This window comes from Lynx rufus, unplaced genomic scaffold, assembly GCF_022079265.1.
Source record: "Lynx rufus isolate CCGP_SWC_20201006 ecotype Redwood Valley unplaced genomic scaffold, mLynRuf1.p SCAF_7, whole genome shotgun sequence".
NCBI lineage: Eukaryota > Metazoa > Chordata > Mammalia > Carnivora > Felidae > Lynx > Lynx rufus.
Window position 1 is genome coordinate 60,565,098 of NW_025814889.1, and position 26,517 is coordinate 60,591,614.

Here is a 26,517-nt window from a genome sequence, read left to right on the forward strand (position 1 = left end):
ACCCAAATTGATAAAATCATGAATGAAAATGGAATTATTACAACCAATCCCTCAGAAATACAAGCAATTATCAGGGAATACTATGAAAAATTATATGCCAACAAAATGGACAACCTGGAAGCAATGGACAAATTCCTAAACACCCACACATTTCCAAAACTCAAACAGGAAGAAATAGAAAGCTTGAACAGATCCATAATGAGCGAAGAAAATGAATCAGTTATCAAAAATCTCCCAACAAATAAGAGTCCAGGACCAGATGGCTTCCCAGAGGAATTCTACCAGACATTTAAAGCAGAGATAATACCCATCCTTCTCAAACTAGTCTAAAACATACAAAGGGAAGGAAAACTTTCAGACTCATTCTATGAAGCCAGGATTACTTTGATTCCTAAACCAGACAGAGACCCAGCAAAAAAGAACTATAGGCCAATATCCCTGATGAATATGGATGCAAAAATTCTCAATAAGATACTAGCAAATTGAATTCAACAGCATATAAAAAGAATTATTCACCATGATCAAGTGGGATTCATTCCTGGGCTGCAGGCCTGGTTCAACATTCGCAAATCAATCCGTGCGATACATCACATTAATAAAAGATAAGAACCATATGATCCTGTCAATCGCAGAAACAGCATTTGACAAAATTCAGCATCCTTTCTTAATAAAAACCCTCGAGAAAGTCGGGATAGAAGGAACATACTTAAACATCATAAAAGCCATTTATGAAAATCCCACAGCTAATATCATCCTCAATGGGGAAAAACTGAGAGCTTTCTCCCTGAGATCAGGAACACGACAGGGATGCCCACTCTCACCGCTGTTGTTTAACATAGTGTTGGAAGTTCTAGCATCAGCAATCAGACAACAAAAGGAAATCAAAGGCATCAAAATTGGCAAAGATGAAGTCAAGCTTTCACTTTTTGCAGATGACATGATATTATACATGGAAACTCCGACAGACTCCACCAGAAGTCTGCTAGAACTGATACATGAATTTAGCAAAGTTGCAGGATACAAAATCAATGTACAGAAATCAGTTGCATTCTTATACACTAATAATGAAGCAACAGAAAGACAAATAAAGAAACTGATCCCATTCACAATTGCACTAAGAAGTATAAATTACCTAGAAATACACCTAACCAAAAGATGTAAAAGATCTGTATGCTGAAAACTATAGAAAGCTTATGAAGGTAATTGAAGAAGATATAAAGAAATGGAAAAACATTCCATGTTCATGGGTTGGAAGAATAAATATTGTTAAAATGTCAATACTACCCAAAGCTATCTAAGCATTCAATGCAATCCCAAAAATTTGTATGGAACCACAAAAGACCCTGAATAGCCAAAGTAATTTTGAAGAAGGCGGCCAAAGCAGGAGGTATCACAATCCCAGAGTTTAGCCCCTACTACAAAGCTGTAATCATCAAGACAGCATGGTATTGGCGCAAAAAGACACATAGACCAATGGAATAGAATAAAGCCCTAGAAGTAGACCCACAAAAGTATGGCCAACTAATCTTTGAGAAAGCAGGAAAGAATATCCAATGGAAAAAAGACAGTCTCTTTAACAAATGGTGCTGGGAGAACTAGACAGCAACATGCAGAAGGATGAAACTAGACTACTTTCTTACACCACTCACAAAAACAAACTCAAAATGGATAAAGGACCTGAATGTGAGACAGGAAACCATCAAAACCCTAGAGGAGAAAGCAGGGAAAAACCTCTCTGACATCAGCCGCAGCAGTTTCTTACTTGACACATCCCCAAAGGCAAGGGAATTAAAAACAAAAATGAATTATTGGGACTTCACAAAGATAAAAAGCTTCTGTACAGCAAAGGAAACAACCAACAAAACTAAAAGGCAACCAACGGAATGGGAAAAGATATTTGCAAATGACATATCGGACAAAGGGCTAGTATCCAAAACCTATAAAGAGCTCACCAAACTCCACACCCATAAAACATAATCCAGTGAAGAAATGGGCAGAAAACATGAATAGACACTTCTCTAAAGAAGACATCCGGATGGCCAACAGGCACATGAAAAGATGCTCAATGTCGCTCCTCATCAGGGAAATACAAATCAAAACCACATTCAGATATCACCTCACGCCCGTCAGAGTGGCTAAAATGAACAGATCAGGAGACTATAGATGCTGGAGAGGATGTGGAGAAATGGGAACCCTCCTGCACTGCTGGTGGGAATGCAAATTGGTGCAGCTGCTCTGGAAAACAGTGTGGAGGTTCCTCAAAAAATTAAAAACAGATCTACCCTATGGCCCAGCAATAGCCCTGCTAGGAATTTACCCAAGGGATACAGGAGTGCTGATGCGTAGGGGCACTTGTACCCCAATGTTTATAGCAGCACTTTCAACAATAGCCAAATTATGGAAAGAGCCTAAATGTCCACCAACTGATGAATGGATAAAGAAATTGTGGTTTATATACACAGTGGAATACTACGTGGCAATGAGAAAGAATGAAATATGGCCTTTTGTAGCAACGTGGATGGAACTGGAGAGTGTTATGCATGCTATGTGAAATAAGCCATACAGAGAAAGACAGATACCATATGTTTTCACTCTTATGTGGATCCTGAGAAACTTGGCAGAAGTCCATGGGGGAGGGGAAGAAAAAAAAAAGAGGTTGGAGAGGGAGAGAGCCAAAGCATAGGAGACTCTTGAAAACTGAGAATAAACTGAGGGTTGATGGGGGTGGAAGGGAGGGTGGCTGGGTGATGGGTATTGAGGCGGGCACCTTTTGGGATGAGCACTGGGTGTTGTATGGAAACCAGTTTGACAATAAATTTCATATTAAAAAAAAAACCTGCCATATTTTATTTCCTGGGCAAGACATCAAGTTTTTATAAAAAGAATAAAATGCTGAGTATGCATTCCAGCCATAAAAAAAAAAAAAAAAGAAATGAGAGGTAATTGCTAACAGCACAGAAATACAAAGGATTATTTTATTTGTATGTATGAAGAATTATATGCCAACAAATTGGATAACCTAGAAGAAATGGATAAATTCCTAGAAACACACAATCTTCCACAACTGAATCAGGAAGAAATAGAAAATCTGAACAGAACAGTTACTAGTAATGAAATGGAATTGGTAATTTAAAAACTCCAAACAAATAAAAGTCCAGGATGGGTTAACAGGTGAATTCTATGTAACACTTAAAGAAGAACGATTACTGGCACTGTGCTGACAGCTCAAAGCCTGGAGCCTGCTTCAGATTCTGTGTGTGTGTGTCTCTCTCTCTGTCCCTTCCCCACTTGTGTTCTGTCTTTCAAAAATAAATAAATGTAAAAAAAAAAGAAAAGAAAAGAAAGATTACCTATTCCTCTCAAACTATTCCAAAAAAATAGAAGAGAAAGGAATGCCTGCAAGTTTAGTTGATAAGGCCAGTATTACTCTCATACCAAAACAAGACAAAGACTCTACAAAAAAAAGGAAAATTACAGGCCAATATCTCTGATGAACATAGATGCAAAAGTCCTCAGGAAAATATTAGCCATCCAGATTCAACAATACATTAAAAGGATCAGTCAGCATGATCAAGTGGGATTTATTCCAGGGATGCAGAGTTGACTCAATATTTGCAAATCAATGAACTTGATACATCACATTAATCAAGATAAAAATCATGATCATCTCAATCGATACAGAAAAAGCATTTGACAAAATTCAACACACATTCATGGGAAAAACTCTCATCAAAATGAGTTTTAAGGGTACATATCTCAATAAAGGCCATATATGGCAAACCCAGAGCTGATATCATACTCAATCATGAAAAACAGAGCTTTTCCTCTAAGATCAGGAACAAGGATGTTCTACTTTTGCCACGTTTATTCAATATAGTACTGAGAGTTTTAACTACAGCTATCAGATAAGAAATAAAAGGTATCTGAATTGGTCAGGAAGAAGTAAAATGGTCACCTTTGCAGATGACATGATACTAAGAAAACTCTAAAGACACTCAAAAAAACTACTAGAACTGATAAATGAATTCAGTAAAGTTGCAGGATATGAAATTTGTATACAGAAATTTGTTGTGTTTCTATACCCTAATAAGTAGCAGAGAGAAGAATTAAGCAAACAATTCCATTTATAATTGCATGCAAAACACTAAAATACCTAGGAATAAACTTAATCAAGAAGAGAGACCTATTCTTTGAAAACTACAAAATATTGGTGAAAAATTGAAGATGACACAAACAAGTGGAAAAACATACCATGCTCATGGATTTGAAGAATTAATATTGTTAAAATGTCCATACTACACAAAGCAATCTACAGATTTAGTGCAATCCCTATGAAAATACCAACAGCATTTTCACAGAACTAGAATAATTCTAAAATTTATATGGAACCATAAAAGACCACAATAGCCAAAGCTATCTTGAGGGAAAAAAAAAAGCTGGAGATATTACAATCCCAAATTTCAAGATATACTACAAAGCTATAGTTATACAAACAGTATGGTTCTGGCACAAAAATAGATGTAGATCACTGGAACAGTACACAGAGCCCAGAAATAAACCCACCACTTATATGGTGAATTAATCTACAACAACAAAAATAATAATACACTATGGGGAAAAGACAATCTATTGAATTTATGGTGCTGAGAAATCTGGACAGCTACATGTAAAAGAACAAACCTGGACCACTTTCTTACACCATATACAAAAATAAAATCGATTAAAGACCTAAATGTGAGACCTGAAACCATAAAAGTCCTAGAGGAAAACATAGGCAGTAATGCTTTGGGCATTGGCCTTAGCAACATTTGTCTGGCCAGATATGTTTCCTCAGGCAAGGGAAACAAAGACAAAAATGAACTATTGGGACTACAGCAAAATAAGTTTGAGAGAAATCATCAACAGAATGAAAAGGCAGCCTACTGAATGAGAGAAGGTACTTGCAAATGATATATCCAATAAGGAATTAATATTAAATCATACAAATAACTTATACAACTCAACATCAAAGAAATAATCAATTTAAAATGGGCAAATGAATAGACATTTTCCCAAAGCCATACAGATGGCCAATAAGTATATTCAAAGATGCTCAACAGGGGCACCTGGGTAGCTCAGTCGGTTAAGCATCCAACTTCAGCTCAGGTCATGATCTCACAGTTGGTGGATTCAAGCCCCACGTCAGGTTCTGTGCTGACAGCTTGGAGCCTGGAGCCTGTTTTGGGCTCTGTGTCTCCCTCTCTCCCTCTGCCCCTCCCCCGTTCATGCTCTGTCTCCCCCCAAAATAAACATTTCTAATCATCAGGGAAATGCAAATCAAAAACACAATGAGATATAACCTTATACCTGTCAGAATGGCTGCAGTCAAAAAGACAACTGTTGGTGAGGATGTGAGAGAAAGGAACACTTGTGTACTTTTGGTGGGAATGTAAATTACTTGGAAAACACTATGGAGGTTTCTCAAAAAATTAAGAATAGAAATGCCGTGATCCAGTAATTCTACTTCTGAATATTTAACACCCCCTCCCAGGAAATGAAAACGCCAATTTGAAAAAATATATGACCCCTATGTTTATTGCAGCATTATTTACAATAGCCAAGATATGGAAGCAACCTAAGTGTCCATCAATAGATGAAGGGATAAAGAAGAAATAGTGTACACACACCCATACACACAATATGGAATATTAATTCAGCCATAAAGGATGAGATCTTGCGATTGCAACAATATGCATGGATATAGAGGGTTTTATGCTAAGTAAAATAAGTCAGATTAAAGGCAAATACCATAGGAATTCACTTATATGTGGAATCAAAAACCAGAACAGACCCATAAATACAAAGAACAAGCTGATAGTTGCCAGAGGAGAGATGGATGTTGGGGAGGGATGGACGAAGAGAAGTGAAGTGGGAGAAACAGGCTTCCAGCTAAGGAATGAGTAAGTCATGGGAATACAAGGTACAGCATAGGGAATACAGTCAATAATATTGTTATAGTGCTGTATGCTAATTGCACTTGAGGAGAGCATAACGTATAGACTTGTCAAATCCCTATGTTGTACACCTAAAACTAATGTAACATTATGTGTCAATTTTCAATTAAAAAAAAATTTTTTTTCAGAAAAATTTGTCTTCTGGGAATAGAAGAATTTCCAAATGGTCTAATGTAGTACTTGTATTTTAGTCATGTCTTTGCATTGGTGCATGGCTAGTGCCCAATGTAACCATACTTTTACTTCTGTAAAACTTGATTTCACCCTCAGTGCTTCTAAACTTTGCAGCCTCACAGGTTTGATTCTCAACTTCTCTATTCTTTCTGATAACCACTGTTTTAGACCCCTCTCTCAAGTAAGAGATTATCTAGGAGCAGAAGAGGAGGAGAGAGCAAGGAAAGTAGAGGAAAACAGATGCCCTGGGCAGCAGTGTCCAAGATTGGTGCTGAAATTTTGTTGGTGGAGATTCTTCCTCACTTGCATTTTCTCATAGCTTCTGTCATAATCTTACTTAAAAAAAAAACAAAACCCTGCAAATTTGCTATGCTTAAGTAAAAGTGGTAGAGAGGCTTCTGGGTAGCTCGTTCAGTTGAACATCCAACTCTTGATTTCAGCTCAGGCCATGATCCCAGTGTTGTGGGATGGAGCCACATATCAGGCTCTGTGCTGAGCATGGAGCCTGCTTAAGATTCTCTGTCTCTGTCTCTGTCTCTCTCCCCTCCCCACATTCCTCACCCCCACTGATGCTCACTCTAAAAAAAAAAAAAAAGTAGAAGTGTGATACCATTGCCAAACATAGTAGTATCTAATTAAATAGATTTTGGTCAGTCGATAATTACTGAGTACCTACTATGTGCCAGGCACCATACCAAATGCAAAGGATACACTAAAAACAGACAAGTCATTGCTCTAGTGAACATTGTATTATAGACACAGGAGGCAGCCAGTCAACTGCAAATTAACGAATATTTTAGGTAGGGGAAAGTACAATGAGATCAATAATATGGAATAATGAGGACAGGGACTAGAAAGAGGTAGTTACTTCAGAATACTCAGAGAATGTCTCCTTAGGTGACATTTGATATCTGAGACCTGGATAATGAGAAGGAGCCAGCTATGCAAAAATCTCTGGGAAGAAATTCCTAACAGAAAGGAGACACTTGGCATTTGGGGGCACTTGGCAAAGAACAGTGTGACTACGCCCTAGATGCAGGAGATAGTGATAGGAAGGGAGGCAGTTGAGGCCAACTTTGGAGACCCATATGGGCTAGGGACCAGGTGTGCTGGTCATTGTTCAACAACCAGCTCTCTGCACACAGTTCTGATATGAATGTTGGTTGACATACTTTACAGTAATAAGGTGAAAGTGAAATCATAAAGAAATGTTGTCAGGACATCACTCATTTTTTAAATTATTAGTGACTTTGCTGAAATGATAGTTTTTTAATATTAGAGGATTATTTACTCAATTTTTGTGCTATTTACTACATAACAACTAAAGGCACAACATGCTTTAACGTTTAATCTTCATTATTAATTTCTCCACCATTTTCATAGGTCTAGACAATCAGGGGAAAACAACTAAAGCCCTGATCTGTAGCTGTGCCAATATCTGCTTGTAAGTAGTCACTCTTTTACCCACATGAGGCCACTGAATGTGGGACCAGGAAGGGATGCAAAGTAACACGCCATTATATGGTATTGTGTTAAAAAAAGAATTGTTTTTCAAGAAATACTTACTAAGTATACAGTATGGGCCAAACACTATTCCATTTGCTGGGGCCAAAGTAATGAACAAAACAAAAACTTTTTTGATGGTAATAAGTGTTATGAAGAAAAAGGAAATAGAATAAGAAGTTAGATTTAGAACGAGACCTTCACATCACTCTTTCACAATGTGTTAAAACATTGTCTTAAAAAATAATAAGCCATAATTATGTAGCTTCATTAAGATGTATTCTAATTTTTCAAGAACAAAAGTTTTACCATGAATAAAATGTTCTTAAAACAATGTTTTTCATCTTTTTCTCTCATATTTTTAATTTTAGTTTTTGTGTTTTATAATACACATAATATATTGGTATAAGAGTAGATATATAAAGTGTATGCACATGAAAGGGCTTAAAATTTTTTTCATAGCATGCACAATAAAAAGTGTTTGAAGGCCACTGCTTTAGCAATTAGATAAGTAACAGACAAGCCTTGGGGGTGCCCCTAGGAACATCTCTGCATTTTTAATAGGCCCCTAACCTGCTAGTAAGGAAGAACATTTCCGTGTTGTATTAGGTCCAGTGGGAGCTAAGTGGCCATTATGCAATAGATTATGAAGTACCAAATTAGACACCCTGAGTATACTCTCCGCCTTAGGATCTCTTGTGAACACCACACGAAAGCCAAGACATGTAGACCAGCTGGGAGAGCCTTAAGAAACATTTCAAAGGATCCGTCCCCTAACAAGGCAGACCCCACAGCATGATCAGTGGCAACATGAAAGATTTAAGAGGGCAGTTTGATAAGATGCTTCACCATAGCAAAAGTTTATTCCTGAATTGAGAAGGTGCCAGTATGGAAGAGAAGATTGAGCCTATCAAGCCTATAACTCAGGCACCTACCCAAATGGCCCTGAAGGTTTACCAGCCTTCCATCTCTGAAACAGAATACCAGCAGCAACATGAGGCCACCCTACTGGAAGGAATGGAGAATGCAAGCCTAGTGGTAGATCCAGAACCATTAAAACACAGGCAACACTTCTTTCCAGGAAATCTTCCCTTTCTGGTTGGGTTAAGTCCCAGGTATCTACTTTTGATAGGTAACCCATTAATAATCCTAAGCTCTTTGCTGCACTGTATCACAATAATTTTTTGTATTTGCATCTCACACTAGAATGAGAGTTTCATATGTTTCTATGACATCTGACACATTGTAGACACTCATCTACTGAAAGCTTAAATGACCATCTTCTTGGGTTTTGTTTTGTTTTGTTTTCCCTGATTGACCACATAATTGCTCTCAGATCCACAAGAACAATGAAGAATCCAGTGAATTAATCTACATTATAATGTTTTTGTTTCACCCAAAAAGCAATCTAAACATTTTAAAAGATTTGACCCCAAGAAGTTTCAGTCATGAGAGTGGGGCCACCATGATGTAATTAGTGCCCATATAAGAAGAGACAGCTGAGAGTTTACTGTCTCACATAGTGAGGTGGTAGGAGTCTACAAGCCAGAACAAGAACCCTCACCAGAACTCAGCTATTCAGTCATCCTGATCTCAAAATTCCAGCCTCCAGAGTTGTGAGGAAGTAAATCTGTTGTTCAAGCCACCTAGTCTGTGATGCTGTGTCATGGGAGCTCTGGCTAAGTAAGATAGGAAACAACTTGAATTTGAACATAATTCTCATGAGAAGTCAATCTGGAAAGGCTCTGCAGTGGGAACCAAAGGAATCTGGGTCTTGTTGAAAAAATCTGTGTTTATTGAATAGGCATTTTAAAATTTGGCTGGAAATATGGAACTACAAGTCGTAAGTTGGTGGTAGGACTCTACCTTGTCTAAATTCTATGCCACCTTAGATTTTTTGTTTTAGCCTTTGTGGAATTCTAGAACTGGATATATACATTCTTGAAGGATTTTTCTTAGATAAGGGCACCCAAGTAAGTGCCAAGAGAAAGGGCACTTTCTGTGTCTAGTCTCTTAACCCTTTGCAAACACACAAAAAGGAAATAAGATGCTCTCCATGGACTGCATAGTATGTTACAGTATTGTGAAGCATGGTTCCATTACAGTATTTGAAAATACTAAATCTTCCCTGATGAATATGGATGCAAAAATTCTCAATAAGATACTAGCAAATCGAATTCAACAGCATATAAAAAGAATTATTCACCATGATCAAGTGGGATTCATTCCTGGGATGCAGGGCTGGTTCAACATTCGCAAATCAATCCGTGCGATACATCACATTAATAAAAGAAAAGATAAGAACCATATGATCCTGTCAATCGATGCAGAAAAGGCCTTTGACAAAATTCAGCACCCTTTCTTAATAAAAACCCTTGAGAAAGTCGGGATAGAAGGAACATACTTAAACATCATAAAAGCCATTTCTGAAAAGCCCACAGCTAACATCATCCTCAATGGGGAAAAACTGAGAGCTTTCTCCCTGAGATCAGGAACACGACAGGGATGCCCACTCTCACCACTCTTGTTTAACATAGTGTTGGAAGTTCTAGCATCAGCAATCAGACAACAAAAGGAAATCAAAGGCATCAAAATTGGCAAAGATGAAGTCAAGCTTTCACTTTTTGCAGATGACATGATACTGTACATGGAAAATCCGATAGACTCCACCAAAAGTCTGCTAGAACTGATATATGAATTCAGCAAAGTGGCAGGATACAAAATCAATGTACAGAAATCAGTTGCATTCTTATACACTAACAATGAAGCAACAGAAAGACAAAGAAACTGATCCCATTCACAATTGCACCAAGAAGCGTAAAATACCTAGGAATAAATCTAACCAAAGATGTAAAAGATCTGTATGCTGAAAACTATAGAAAGCTTATGAAGGTAATTGAAGAAGATATAAAGAAATGGAAAGACATTCCCTGCTCATGGATTAGAAGAATAAATATTGTCAAAATGTCAATACTACCCAAAGCTATCTACACATTCAGTGCAATCCCAATCGAAATTGCACCAGCATTCTTCTCGAAACTACAACAAGCAATCCTAAAATTCATATGGAACCACAAAAGGCCCTGAATAGCCAAAGTAATTTTGAAGAAGAAGACCAAAGCAGGAGGCATCACAATCCCAGACTTTAGCCTCTACTACAAAGCTTTAATCATCAAGACAGCATGGTATTGGCACAAAAACAGACACATAGACCAATGAAATAGAATAGAAACCCCAGAACTAGACCCACAAACGTATGGCCAACTCATCTTTGACAAAGCAGGAAAGAACATCCAATGGAAAGAAGTCTCTTTAACAAATGGTGCTGGGAGAACTGGACAGCAACATGCAGAAGGCTGAAACTAGACCACTTTCTCACACCATTCACAAAAATAAACTCAAAATGGATAAAGGACCTGAATGTGAAACAGGAAACCATCAAAACCCTAGAGGAGAAAGCAGGAAAAGACCTCTCTGACCTCAGCCGTAGCAATTTCTTACTCAACACATCCCCAAAGGCAAGGGAATTAAAAACAAAAATGAATTACTTGGACCTTATGAAGATAAAAAGCTTCTGCACAGCAAAGGAAACAACCAACAAAACTAAAAGGCAACCAACCGAATGGGAAAAGATGTTTGCAAATGACATATCGGACAAAGGGCTAGTATCCAAAACCTATAAAGAGCTCACCAAACTCCACACCCGAAAAACAAATAACCCAGTGAAGAAATGGGCAGAAAACATGAATAGACACTTCTCTAAAGAAGACATCCGGATGGCCAACAGGCACATGAAAAGATGCTCAATGTCGCTCCTCATCAGGGAAATACAAATCAAAACCACACTCAGATATCACCTCACGCCAGTCAGAGTGGCCAAAATGAACAAATCAGGAGACTATAGATGCTGGAGAGGATGTGGAGAAACGGGAACCCTCTTGCACTGCTGGTGGGAATGCAAATTGGTGCAGCCGCTCTGGAAAACAGTGTGGAGGTTCCTCAGAAAATTAAAAATAGACCTACCCTATGACCCAGCAATAGCACTGCTAGGAATTTACCCAAGGGATACAGGAGTTCTGATGCATAGGGGCACTTGTACCCCAATGTTTATAGCAGCACTCTCAACAATTGCCAAATTATGGAAAGAGCCTAAATGTCCATCAACTGATGAATGGATAAAGAAATTGTGGTTTATATACACAATGGAGTACTACATGGCAATGAGAAAGAATGAAATATGGCCTTTGTAGCAACGTGGATGGAAGTGGAGAGTGTGATGCTAAGTGAAATAAGCCATACAGAGAAAGGCAGATACCATATGTTTTCACTCTTAGGTGGATCCTGAGAAATTTTACAGAAACCCATGAGGGAGGAGAAGGAAAAAAAAAAAAAAAGAGGTTGGAAGAGAGCCAAAGCATAAGAGACTCTTAAAAACTGAGAGCAAACTGAGGGTTGATGGGGGGTGGGAGGGAGGGGAGGGTGGGTGATGGGAATTGAGGAGGGCACCTTTTGGGATGAGCACTTGGTGTTGTATGGATACCAATCTGACAATAAATTTCATATATTGAAAAAAAAAGGAAAATACTAAATCTTAAGCAAAAAGACCTACATATAGCCATAGGTTAAAAAAAAAATCCAAGCAGCATTTTTAAAGAATGTCATAATCAAACTTTAATCTTCCTACATGATTTCTAAATGGAATTATTTTATTATAAGTTAGAAACGTATAGAAAAGACAGGGAAGTTTTTTTTTTTCTTTTTAAATAAATTTGGATAATCTTCCTGGAAAACTGTATGTATTTCAATTGCTAAATTAGAACTAATTCACATTTGAATTTTGTGATGAGTCAAAGGAAGTGGCTCTGCCTGGCAACAACCATGTTGGTAGACAGGCTTTCGGACAGAGCAGAAGGGGCCTGAAGTCTGAATTCAGTAGGGGCTGTTTAACACCTGTGCAACTGGAAGCAAATTCCTCAATATTTGAAGAATATATTTAGAGAGAGAGATTTTAAAGAGGTAATTAAGGTCAAATGAGGTTATGGAGTAGACCCCTAATCCAGTTTGGCCAGTTTCCACATAAGAAGGGGCAGAGACACCAGGGATGCACACACACAGAGAAGGGGCCCTATGGAGACAGTGAGAAAAGTGAGCCATCTACAAGCCAGAGAGAGAGGCCTCAGGGAGCCAAACCTGCCAATACTTTTGTATTGGACTTCTAGCCTCCAGAACTGTGAGAAAATAAATTTCTGTTGTTTAAGCTACCCAGTCTATGTATTTTGTTATCGCAGGCCTCTCAGACTGATCCAGTGGGCATAAGAATAATACCACCTCACAGGAGTTAGGATTACATGTGGCTGATGCTGCACTTGGCTCCTAGTAGATGCTTGATAAATGGAAGCCATTATTTGTGGCTCTGAAAGAAGGAGGACAAAACAAAATTCTCCTCTTCAGCAAGAAAATCAGTAATTATTTAAAATCTCTATGCCACTTTGATGGGGCGCCTGGGTGGCTCAGTCGGTTAAGCGGCCAACTTCAGCTCAGGTCATTATCTCTCAGTCCGTGAGTTCGAGCCCTGAGTCAGGCTCTGTGCTGACAGCTCAGAGCCTGGAGCCTGTTTCAGATTCTGTGTCTCCCTCTCTCTGACCCTCCCCTGTTCATGCTCTGTCCCTCCCTGTCTCAAAAATAAATAAAACGTTAAAAATTTTTTTTAATTAAAAAAAAAACTCTATGCCACTTTGAGTAAATGCCTAATTTAATCTGAATAATAATCCTGTGCAAACCGTCTTCATCTTGCACACGAGGAAACTGAAGCCTTCAAAGGCTATGTAATTTGTCTAAAGTCACATAGAAAGTGGCAGAATCATGAACATGGCTTTAAAATCTGTATTCTTCCCACCATGCCATGCTACCTACGAAAGCAGCTTCCTAGATGACGAAAGGTTACTAATGAAAGAGATGCATTCTAGATGTGTGCAGCAGACGCACAGCAAGGGGTTGGCTTTTGTTGTGGGAATGTATTCCTGCCCACACACGGATGCCTGCAGTCAGAATCAAATATCTTTTCAAAAGAGACTTTTTAATCTGCTCAAGCACTTGAACCAAATATTCACTTAATATTCCAGAACTCTGTGCCAAAGGCATACGGCTAATTTGGCCTAAGGAATAGTAAGGCCATGTGTTAACAATTGTATGGCCTTTCCTTGCAGTGCCTGGTTTGAGGACAACTGAATGTAGACAGACATGTAGACAGATAACTGGGTCAGGATAAGGTTACTGCAAAATTGAACCTTGATTGGCCACATGTGTGGGTGGGTTCCCACACATGAGATTATTTTGTATTCTACCTTAGCCAAGGAGAGTATCAAATGAAATGATTATATTTTACAAACACACAAAATCGAATAAAAATACAATTTTATTTTATAAAAATATTAAAAAATATATTTTTATATTTTATAGTTGCTTCTAAATGTTCTTTCCAGTAATAATTAGCCCATGGGATTATGTTTTAAGATCACTTCCTATTAATGAGGAAAACTCATACTAAAGGTGTTTTTCTTCGTGTTTACCATGACACATCACTTACATTTAAGCTTTTAAATTATTAAGACTATTTTTAGAGCAGTTTTAGGTTTACAGTGAAATTGAAAAGGAGGGACAGAAGTCTGCTAGAACTGATACATGAATTCAGCAAAGTCGCAGGATACAAAATTAATGTACAGAAATCAGTTGCATTCTTACACACTAATAATGAAGCAACAGAAAGACAAAGAAACTGATCCCATTCACAATTTCACCTGAATCATAAAATACCTAGGAATAAATCTAACCAAAGATGTACAAGAGCTGTATGCTGAAAACTATACAAAGCTTATGAAGGAAATAGAAGAAGATGCAAAGAAATGGAAAAACATTCCATGCTCATGGATTGGAAGAATAAATATTGTTAAAATATCAATACTACCCAAAGCAATCTACACCATCAATGCAATCCCAGTCAAAATGGCACCAGCATTCTTCGCGAAGCTAGAACAAGCAATCCTAAAATTTGTATGGAACCACAAAAGACCTCGAATAGCCAAAGTAATATTGAAGAAGACCAAAGCAGGAGGTATCACAATCCCGGACTTTAGCCTCTACTACAAAGCTGTAATCATCAAGACAGCATGGTATTGGCACAAAAATAGACACAGACCAATGGAATAGAATAGAGACCAAGTATGGCCAACTAATCTTTGACAAAGCAGGAAAGAATATCCAATGGGAAAAAGTCTCTTTAACAAATGGTGCTGGGAGAACTAGACATGCAGAAGGATGAAACTAGACTACTTTCTTACACCATTCACAAAAACAAACTCAAAATGGATAAAGGACCTGAATGTGAGACAGGAAACCATCAAAACCCTGGAGGAGAAAGCAGGGAAAAACCTCTCCGACCTCAGCTGCAGCAATTTCTTACTTGACACATCCCCAAAGGCAAGGGAATTAAAAGCAAAAATGAACTATTGGGACCTCACAAAGATAAAAAGCTTCTGCACAGCAAAGGAAACAACCAACAAAACTAAAAGGCAACCAACGGAATGGGAAAAGATATTTGCAAATGACATATTGGACAAAGGGCTAGTATCCAAAATCTATAAAGAGCTCACCAAACTCCACACCTGAAAAACAAATAATCCAAATAAACAAATAAACAAATGGGCAGAAAACATGAATAGATACTTCTCTAAAGAAGATATCCGGATGGCCAACAGGCACATGAAAAGATGCTCACTGTCGCTCCTCGTCAGGGAAATACAAATCAAAATCACTCTCAGATATCACCTCATGCCAGTCAGAGTGGCTAAAATGAACAGATCAGGAGACTATAGATGCTGGAGAGGATGTGGAGAAATGGGAACCCTCCTGCACTGTTGGTGGGAATGCAAACTGGTGCAGCTGCTCTGGCAAACAGTGTGGAGGTTCCTCAAAAAATTAAAAATAGTCCTGCCCTATGGCCCAACAATAGCACTACTAGGAATTTACCCAAGGGATACAGGAGTGCTGATGCATAGGGGCACTTGTACCCCAATATTTATAGCAGCACTCTCAACAATAGCCAAATCATGGAAAGAGCCTAAACGTCCACCAACTGATGAATGGGTAAAGAAGTTGTGGTTTATATACACAATGGAGTACTACGTGGCAATGAGAAAGAATGAAATATGGCCTTTTGTAGCAATGTGGATGGAACTGGAGGGTTCCAATGAAATAAGCCATGCAGAGAAAGACAGATACCATATGGTTTCACTCTTATGTGGATCCTGAGAAACTTAACAGAAGACCTTGGGGGAGGGGAAGGAAAAAAAAAGTTAGGGAGAGAGCCAAACCATAAGAGACTCTTAAAAACTGAGAATAAACTAAGGGTTGGTGGGGGTAGGAGGGAGGGGAAAGTGGGTGATGGGCATTGAGGAGAGCACCTGTTGGGATGAGCATTGGGTGTTGTATGGAAACCAATTTGACAATAAATTTCATATATTGAAAAAAATAAAAAATAAAAATAAAATAAAAATAAAAATTCACTGATATAAAAAAAAAAATAAATAAATAAAATTAATTATACATCCAAAGCACTTAAAACAGCATGGCACAAGAAGTGTTCTCCAAGTCTTTGCTCTTACTGTTAGGTGCTGTCTTACAAGAGAGCCCACATCATCATCTGTTAAAAAAAAAAATTCTTTTTTAAGATTTGTTGTAATAACAGTCTTACCAAATAGTGCTGATTTAAAACAATGAGTGTTCTGGTCTTTTCTAACTCTTATCACAAACAACTGTTTTAAATAATTTTTACCAGGCTTTCCCCTCCCATCTCTTTTAACCTGTAAATTGGTTTTTTGTGTGTGAGTTGCCATAATATGTATACTGCTTATCTTTTATGCCTGTGTTGTATCTCATTGTTTTAAGAATTTCCTGATATTTGAAGGGCCCCTGGGTAGCTCAGTTGGTTAAGCCTCCGACTTCAGCTCAGTTCATGATCTCATGGTTCCATGAGTTTGAGCCCTGCGTCAGGCTCTGTGCTGACAGCTCAGAGGCTGCTTCAGAATCTGTCATCCTCTCTTTCTCTGCCCCTCCCCTGCACAAATGCACGTGCTCACTCTCTGTCTCTCAAAAATAAATATTTAAGGGTCACCTGGCTGGCTCAGTTGGTTAGGTGTCCAACTTTGGGCTCAGGTCATGATCTCGTGGTTCATGGGTTCGAGCCCAATGACGGGCTCTGTGCTGACAGCTCCAGTTCTTTGTTATTTTGATTGGGCCTGTTAAGTCTTTTCCTATGAGTTAATTGAGAATTTTCTGAAAAGTGAAATCAAATCAAATTTTATTTTTATACCTTTTATGAATTTCTCCAAATGTTCTCTATTTTTTATAATCTATTATAACCCTAGATATCTATTAATCAGTATAAGTGCTAACATAAGAAATTTAAGAATGTATGCTGTCTTGTATAAATTTTTGAATATGAATTATACCAAAAAGTTAGTAAGCTAAAAATAGTACCTTTGTGGTTAAGAGCAAGGGAGCTTGAAGTTTAAGTTTTTCTAACAGATGTGAATTGCTGTTATTTAAAAAACTGACTTGGAGGGGCGCCTGGGTGGCTCAGTCAGTTGAGTGACCGACTTCAGCTCAGGTCATGATCTTACGGTTTGTGAGTTCAAGCCCGACGTTGGGCTCTGTGCTGACCTCTCAGAGCCTGGAGCCTGCTTCAGATTCTGTGTCTCCCTCTCTCTCTGCCCCTCCCCCACTCATGCTCTCTGTCTCAGAAATAAACATTAAAAAAAATTTTTTTAAAAACTGGCTTGGAAATATACTTAGCTACAGGCCTATTTAGACCTAAATTAATCTTTTAACTTTTTATTGTAGTATGTATAATTTAGTTGATGAGAAAAATAACCCATTAAGAATAAGGTTATTAAATGTAATTGATGATTTCTTTTCAATGTAATACCTTTCCCCTTTCATATTTTAGCATCAAGAATACTTTGTAGCACAATTATAACTATTATAAATGTCAAAGAAATTTAAGAGTTTATTCATGATAACACAAATGTTCTTTTTTTTTTTTAATTTTTGAATTAGATCATAGAAAATTCTGTACTATCCATTGCACTGGTTACTTGAGAAGCTGGCCTCCAAATATTGTTGGAATGGAAGAAGAAAAGGACAGTAAGAAAGACAGTAGTAATTTTACCTGCCTTGTTGCCATTGGAAGATTACATCCATATATTGTACCACAGAACAGTGGAGAGATTAAAGTGAAACCAACTGAATTTATAACCCGGTTTGCAAAGAATGGGAAATTTGTCTATGTGGACCAAAGGTGAACATTTATTTATTGCCATAATGCTTAGCATTCAATGGGATACTTAAGGCTATTAAAGATGTACCTTGATAGTACTACTAGATTGTTAAGGCTTCAGAACAGGAAATAAGTTTAAATGAAAAAAGAATGTGGATATGTGCATAATTTTGTTCAAGTCAAAAAATAAACTTGGAATATTTCTGAGCCAGTGGTGCAGAAACTGAGCATGGTCTGTGGCCACAATTTTATTGGTGAATGGTAAAAAGAGTCTACCCTGGGCTGGGGGGGATGTCCATTCTAGCCTGGGTCTAGGGCAGCCAAAGGGGGGGCCCGGTGATGCATATGGCTTACTCATCCCCTGTCACTTTCCCACTATTGTGACTGTATGTGGACCTACAGTACTCTGGAAGGGAATGAATTTACCAATCTGAAGTTTATTTTTGATTTTAAAACCAGGGCAACAGCAATTTTAGGATACTTGCCTCAGGAACTTTTGGGAACTTCTTGTTATGAATATTTTCATCAGGATGACCATAGTAATTTGACTGACAAGCACAAAGCAGGTAGGCATTGAGTAGGGTAATTTTTTGGTACTTTTTAATTACAGCTTCAACTCATTTTTCATTCCTGTGAAATCTGAAACTTGAATTAACCCTCAAGGGATTGATTTATGTAGTAGACCGTTACGCTGATTATTATCCTTTCTTGTTAAGTTCTACAGAGTAAAGAGAAAATCTTTACAGATTCATACAAGTTCAGAAAGAAAGATGGCTCTTTTGTAACTTTAAAAAGCCAGTGGTTTAGTTTCACAAATCCTTGGACCAAAGAACTGGAATATATTGTGTCTGTCAACAATTTAGTTTTGTAAGTAACTTTTATGTTGTTAAGACCTTTATGTTGATTTCAAATAAGTGTCATGTCTTTTCTTGTCTTGCTAAACCATTAAAGTTGCATGATCATCTGGCTTTATAACTTCAGTACATACTTTTTGTAATTCATTCACTGTTGACTGGCGTTACTTCTCAGAATTAGGCTGAAAGTTTTCCCTTTTGGAATACATTTCTTTTTGCTTGGTATAAAATGTGATAATAAATGCATTTAAGTACTTTCTTCCTACCTTTCATGGCCTTGTCATGACCTTCCAATAAATGATGTGGTTGTAGCTTTAAACTATATATCATCGTAAGAAATTGTTTTGTCCCACGGATCATTTTTATAGACATCTTCTAAGCCTGAGGTACTACATGTGATTGTGTAGGAATATTTGGCCGAGGGATAAGCACAAATCCAGCCTAAGCACCGCTTGCCAAACCCTGGCTATGTCTGTGTCAGATAACTTAAAGGAAGAACAACTTTCCCTGCTTTGCTTAATAGGATAGCATAGCCCATTTTAAGTATGATTATTTTTCTCTAAGTTTTTCATTGTAATTGCTGTAACATTAACCCAATTCTGTTTCCTGATCTACTATATTTAAGTTTTTAAAAGGCCCCCAAAGCTTGGCATTCCAGCACTATCCCCTGTTTATCATTCCAATAATCCTTGCCTTCTTATCATTAGTATACAAACCGAGAGTTTGTGACTAAGAAAATGTACCTTATAGGGTAATAAGACATTTAGCAAATGTCCTGGGACTTAGCACATAAATACTTTGATCTCTAGTGGTGACATTAACAATAAGTATATATAAAACAAAAAGGTCAAGGACTGATAAAGCCACTACATTAAAGCTCTGCTTATTTAACAATTTCCTTCACCTAAAAAAAAAATCACCTATGGTGTTTCTTCATTCTAGGGGACATAGTGAGGTTAGAGAAGCATCGTTACTTCCTTGCAGCTCTCAATTAGCAGAAGGTAAGCTTGGTTTTCAATGATGGGGATTTATTACTAGGAGTGTTGTTATTGTTACCATCTTTTTCTGTCTTGGAGAGGGAAAGATTTCAAGGTAATATTGCAAAGATTTGTAGGGCTAAAGTTATCCTCTTTAGAATTTCTACAATTCTTTGATTACCCTTCCATTATACTCTTACACTGTATTGCAATTAGTTGTTTGTTCATCTGGTCTGACCCCTAGATCGAGTTCTTCGAGAGTAGGAATGGTATTTTATCCATTATCTATCTAGTGGCTAGCATAGTTCCTTGTAGTTTGTGGCACTCAATACATATCTGTTGAGCAAATTAATGAAAAGTATTAATGGGGAGTTTTTGCTTATCTTGGTTTTTCACCACAGGAATATTTTATTCTATTACTTGTATAAATAAAAACAGAAATATGAAGGAATATTAAAAATAAAGCAGTATTACCCTGGCTTCAGTGTGGAGATTAAAATGGGAAGGAACTGTCTGTGCTCAAGGGTTACAGGTCATGATTATACCCTCAATGATGTTCTACATATTTGACTCCTGTCATTCTTCATACACGTCTTAAGCCATCATGAGTTATGTTTGTAATGCAAGCATAAATATTTCTAATATTTTAGGATGTAGCTAGTCTGTTTCTTTTAAAAAGGAAAATGGGAAATGTATTTGAATTGAGATAAAAATATTAACAAAAGTTATACATAACTTTTTAGAAGTCTTCAATTGGATTTTCCCTTTTGTTATTATTTAGAATCCTCAAAACCATCTTATATTAATGTACCTGGAATGTCTACTGGAATAGTACTTGGCCCTGGTAGTATTGGAACAGATCTTGTAAATGAAGTCCTGGACTTACAAAGGTAATGTTTTATTGCTGCAGATATCTTCACAAGTGAAATTATTATACTTATAAAACCAGTAGTCAAAAATCAGTAAGTTTCCTATATTCAAACAATAACCAGTTCAATAACATAATGGAAGAGAAGATCATTTTCATAGTAGCAACAAAAAAAGGTTAAGTATTATATGGGGCACCTGGGTGGCTCAGTCGGTTAAGCAGGCCAATTTCAGCTCAGGTCATGATCTCATGGTTCATGGGTTCCAGCCCCATGTCAGAGCTCTGCTGTCAGAGCCTGCTTGGGATTCTCTCTCTCCCTCCTCTCTCTCTGCCCCTTCCCCCCCTCAAAATAAAGAAATAAACTTAAAAAAATGAAAACTATAAGAAGTGTATCAAGAACACAGGTATGGATTTTTATAATCTTAGTTTAGAAACTCCTTTCTAAACATCACAAAAAATCTATAATTCATAAAGAAAAAAGTTAATTATATAAAAACTCAAAACTTAACCATAATAACCATTCTGAAAAAGGTAAATAATAAGTTGCAGAAAATGTGTGTTTCAGGTGATAAAATGAATATATCTTACTATAGAAGTTTGATAGTATAACATTATTAACTTCATTTAAACTTTATAAATAAACTTTATAACTTTATTAACCTTTTTTTATATTAAAGTTTATATAGGGTATAAATAATAAAGTTATTAAAGAATTTTTTAAATTTTATTTATTTTTTTAACTGAAGTATAATTTTGTTTTCAATATATGAAATTTATTGTCAAATTGGCTTCCATACAACACCCAGTGCTCATCCCAAAAGGTGCCCTCCTCAGTACCCATCACCCACCCTCCCCTCCCTCTCACCCCCTATCAACCCTCAGTTTGTTCTCAGTTTTTAAGAATCTCTTATGCTTTGGCTCTCTCCCACTCTAACCTCTTTTTTTTTTTCCTTCCCCTCCCCCATGGACTTCTGCCAAGTTTCTCAGGATCCACATAAGAGTGAAAACAAAAACATATGGTATCTGTCTTTCTCTGTATGGCTTATTTCACTTAGCATCACACTCTCCAGTTCCATCCACATTGCTACAAAGGCCATATTTCATTCTTTCTCATTGCCACGTAGTACTCCATTGTGTATATAAACCACAATTTCTTTATCCATTCATCAGTTGATGGACATTTAGGCTCTTTCCATAATTTGGCAATTGTTGAGAGTGCTGCTATAAACATTGGGGTACAAGTGCCCCTATGCATCAGAACTCCTGTATCCCTTGGGTAAATTCCTAGCAGTGCTACTGCTGGGCCATAGGGTAGGTCTATTTTTAATTTTTTGAGGAACCTCCACACTGTTTTCCAGAGCGGCTGCACCAATTTGCATTCCCACCAACAGTGCAGGAGGGTTCCCGTTTCTCCACATCCTCTCCAGCATCTATAGTCTCCTGATATGTTCATTTTAGCCACTCTGACTGGTGTGAGGTGATATCTGAGTGTGGTTTTGATTTGTATTTCCCTGATGAGGAGCGACGTTGAGCATCTTTTCATGTGCCTGTTGGCCATCTGGATGTCTTCTTTAGAGAAGTGTCTATTCATGTTTTCTGCCCATTTCTTCACTGGATTATTTGTTTTACGGGTGTGGAGTTTGGTGAGCTCTTTATAGATTTTGGATACTAGCCAAAACCAATTTTTAAAAAGAGCTTGGGGAATAAAATAAGTAGTAAAGAAGTTGGAGAGTAGACTAGAAAAATTATAAATGGCCAAGAACCTTCAACAATTGCTCACCCCTCCCCACACAGTTAAAAATATATACAGCTGGCCCTTGAACAGTATGGCAGTTGGGGATATCACCCCTCACAGTCAAACATCCATGTATAACTTCTGACTCCTCCAAAGCCTAACTGCTAATAGCCTACTGTTCACTAGAAGCCTTACCAATAACATAAATGGTCAATTAACACATATTTTGTATGTTAGATGTATTGTATACTGTATTCTTACAATAACATATGCTAGAGAAAAGAAAATATTCAGAAAAATCATAAAGAAGAGATTTTGTTCCACGGGGGTGATGTTAGAAGACCCTGAACTCACCTCCTCCACAGACACACCAAATCTACACCTATTTATAGAGAAGTTTCTCCTGAAGAAGAGCAGAGGGCTGACTAAACAGCTTCTGCACAATTAAAGATACAGAGACCACATAAAGAATAGCGAGAGAAATAGAGACTCAGTAACAAAGGGAATCCTCACCCTTGACACTGCAAACAGCAGTGAGAAGGGATACTGTGAGCACATCATCTGCTGTGGGGCACATAAAAAAAGTCATGGATTAAAAGGTCAACTAGAATATACAGGAACCAGCCGAGAACTCTGTCAAATAGCAGGGGAACTGCTGGAACTTTGTCCAGGTCAGAGGGGATGGTGGCCACGGTTTATATTTCCCCTCCACCTTGAGAGTGTGGATGAAAGCAGGGTTCGGCATTCTAGGTGGCCTAATGCTTCAGTGAGCCCCATGCCCCGAGCCCACACCAGCCCTGCTGTACCACCAAGGTTGTCCCAGTGTAACACATGCCAGAACACACCTGGTCAGTGCTCACTACAGCTGCAGCTGTCTTGCAAAGCTGACATGGGTACAAAGCAGCCCAGAATACTCTAGACCTGAACCACTTCAGTTCCATATGACTTACTAGGGCAGCTCTGGTCCATAGCACTCTGGGGCCACTTGGATCATGCCTGCATTAGCTTCAGACACCCTATCAGAATGCCGTCTTCACAGTGTGCCCCAGGACCCTCAGACTCAGCCCTGCCTTATGCTTAGCTACTCTGCCAGGCTGCCCTCTCTGTGGAGAGCCCCAGGCACCCCCAGCTTACACTGCCTCTTCTCTGCTGTCCTGCCAGGGCACCCTCTGTGCAGAGAGCCCTGAGACTACACTGGCCCATGCCCACATCAGCTCCAGCTATCTCACCAGGGCAGCCCTAGCTCAGAGTGTCCTGGAATCTGCACCCATGCTAGCCACAGCTCTAGGCAGTCAGCGAAAGTCACCAGGCACATAGTCTACACAGAGGACAACCATACACAAGCCCATTCCTTCAAGGTTGGGGAAAGTAACTGTTCCACCTAATTCATAGAAGAAAAAAACAAAAAGTTAAAAATGAGAAGACAGAAATGTGTACCAAACAAAACAACAAGACAAAACCCTAGGCAAAAAACTAAATGGAGATAACCAGTCTACCTGATAAAGAGTTCAAAGTAATGGGCACCAAGATGCTCACTGGACAAGAGAGAAGAGTGGATGAACTTAGTGAGAACTTCAACAAGTTGACAGAAAATATTAAAATAATCAGAATTAAAGGATACAATGACTTAAATGAAAAGTATAATAGAGGTAATCAGCAGTAAATTAGCAGATGCAGAAGAATGGATCACTAATTTTGAGGACAAGGTAGTGGAGAGCATCCAAGCTAAACAACAAAAATAAAAATAGAATGAGGACAGGTTAAGGGATCTCTTGGACAATATCAAGTGAACAAACATTTGCATCATAAGGATCCCAGAAGAAGAACAAGAGAGAGAAATGGGCAGAAAACTTATTTGAAGAAATAGTAACTGAAAACTTCCCTAACCTGGGGAAGGAAACAGACATCTAGGTTAAGAAGGCAAAGAAATCCCCAAATAAGATAAACCCAAGAAATCCACACCATGACACTTATCTTTAGTTTTTGACATCTTAAATTGTTAAGAGAGGATTTTAAAAGCAGCAAGGGAGAAGCAACTAGAAACATATAAAGAAAACTCCATAAGGTTATCAGCTGATTTTTCAGCAGAAAATTTGCAGGTCAAGAGGGAGTGGTATGATATATTCAAAGTGCTGAAAGGAAAAAACTACAACTAAGAATATTCTACCCAGGGGTGCTTGAGTGGCTCAGCTGGTTAACCGTCTGACTCTTGATTTTGGCTCAGGTCATGATCTCATGATTCGTGATTCAAGCTCCTCATCAGGCCCTGCACTGACCGTACAGTCTGCTTGGGATTCTCTCTCTCTGCCCTACCCCTAGTCTCTCTTTCTCTCTCAAAACAAATAAAGAAACATTTAAGGGGGGGGGGAAGGGATATTCTTTCAGCAAGATTATCATTAAGAATTGAGGAGAGGGATACCTGGGTGGCTCAGTCAGTTGCACGTACAACTTTGGGCTCAGGTCGATATCATGATTCACGAGTTCAGGCCCCGTGTTGGGCTCTATGCTGACACTCAGAGCCTGAAGTCTGTTTCAGATTCTGTGTCTCCCTCTCTCTCTGCCCCTCCTCCACTCATGATCTGTCTCTCTCAAAAATAAAACAAACAAAAAATTAAAAAAAAAAAAAAGAATTGAGGAGACATAAAGAGTTTCCCAAACATAATTAAAGGATTTCACCACCACTAAACTGGCCTTATGTGCAATGTTGAAGAGAAATTTTTAATCAGAAAAGGCCGTAAATAGAAGAAAATCGTGAAAGGAAAAAATTTCACTGGTTAAAAAATACACACAGTAAAGGTAGTAGGTCAATTACATATAAAGCTACTATGATGGTTAAAGAACAAAATTAATAAAATTAATAATATCAACAAATTGGTTAAGGGATACAAAAATTAAAAGGTATAAAATATGATATCCTACACATAAAATATGAAAGGTGGGAGTAAAAATGTAGTGCTTTTAGGATGTCAAGCTTAAGGGGTGCCTGGGTGGCTCAGTTATTTAGGTGTCCAACTTGGACTCAGGTCATGATCTCGTGGTTTATGAGTTCAAGCCTCATGTTAGGCTCTGTGCTAACAGTGCAGAGCCTACTTCGGATTCTCTGTCTCCCATTCTCTGTACCCCTCCCCTACTTGCTCTCCCTCTCTCTCTCAAAAATAAATATTAAAAAAAATTAGAATGTCAAACTTAAGACACCATCAACTTCATATAGTATACATTGGATGTTATATGTGAAACTCATAGTAACCGCAGCCAAAAATGTATAAAAGATATGCAAAAAAATTAAGAGAAAGGAATCCCAGCATAACACTAAAGAAAGTCATCAAATCACCAGGAAAAGAGCAAGAAGAAAAAACAAAAAACTACAACAACCAGAAAGGAAGATACAAAATGGCAATAAGTACATACTTATCAATAATTACTTTAAATGTAGGGGCACCTGGGTGGGTTAAGCATCTGACTTTGGCTCAGGGCATGATCTCATAGTTCATGAGTTTGAGCCCTGCATCAGACTCTCTGCTGTCAGGATGGAGCCCGCTTTGGATCCACTGACCCCTTTCTCTACCCCTCCCCTGCTCACTCTCTTTCTCTCAAAAATAATCATTAAAAAAATAATAATTTCTTTAAATGTAGATGTTCCAATCAAAAGACATAAGGTGATTCAATAGATAAAAAATTAGAACTATATGCTGCATACAAGATACTCACTTCAGAGCTAAAAACATACAAACTGAAAGTGAAGGGATGGAGAAAGAGATTCCATTCAAATGGAGGCAGGAAAAAAAAGGCGCTGGGGTAGTAATACTTCTATTAGACAAAATAGACTTTAAAACAAAGACCATAGCAACAACAAAGAAGGGTGTTACATAATAATAAAGGAATCAATCCAATAAGAGGATATAATGATTGTAAATATCTATTAAACCCCACATGGAAGCACCTAAATATATAAAGAAAATATTAGCAGGCATAAAGGGGGAAATTGACAGTAATACAATAATAGTAGGGAACATTAACACTTCACTGACATCTGTGAATGAGAAAACAGTGACTCTAAATGACACATTAGACCAGATGGAC

The 26,517-nt window shown here is 37.9% G+C and overlaps 1 protein-coding gene across 1 annotated transcript in view; it reads left to right on the forward strand.

The window, feature by feature from the left end:
- BMAL2 (basic helix-loop-helix ARNT like 2) overlaps window positions 1-26,517 on the forward strand; it is a 75,266-nt gene that overhangs the window by 40,038 nt on the left and 8,711 nt on the right. Inside the window, exons 8-12 of the mRNA XM_047066891.1 lie at window positions 17,784-18,024; window positions 18,463-18,569; window positions 18,720-18,870; window positions 19,800-19,858; window positions 20,616-20,724. Of these exons, the coding sequence (XP_046922847.1) occupies window positions 17,784-18,024; window positions 18,463-18,569; window positions 18,720-18,870; window positions 19,800-19,858; window positions 20,616-20,724 (667 nt within the window). The remainder of the gene's footprint in view (window positions 1-17,783; window positions 18,025-18,462; window positions 18,570-18,719; window positions 18,871-19,799; window positions 19,859-20,615; window positions 20,725-26,517) is intronic.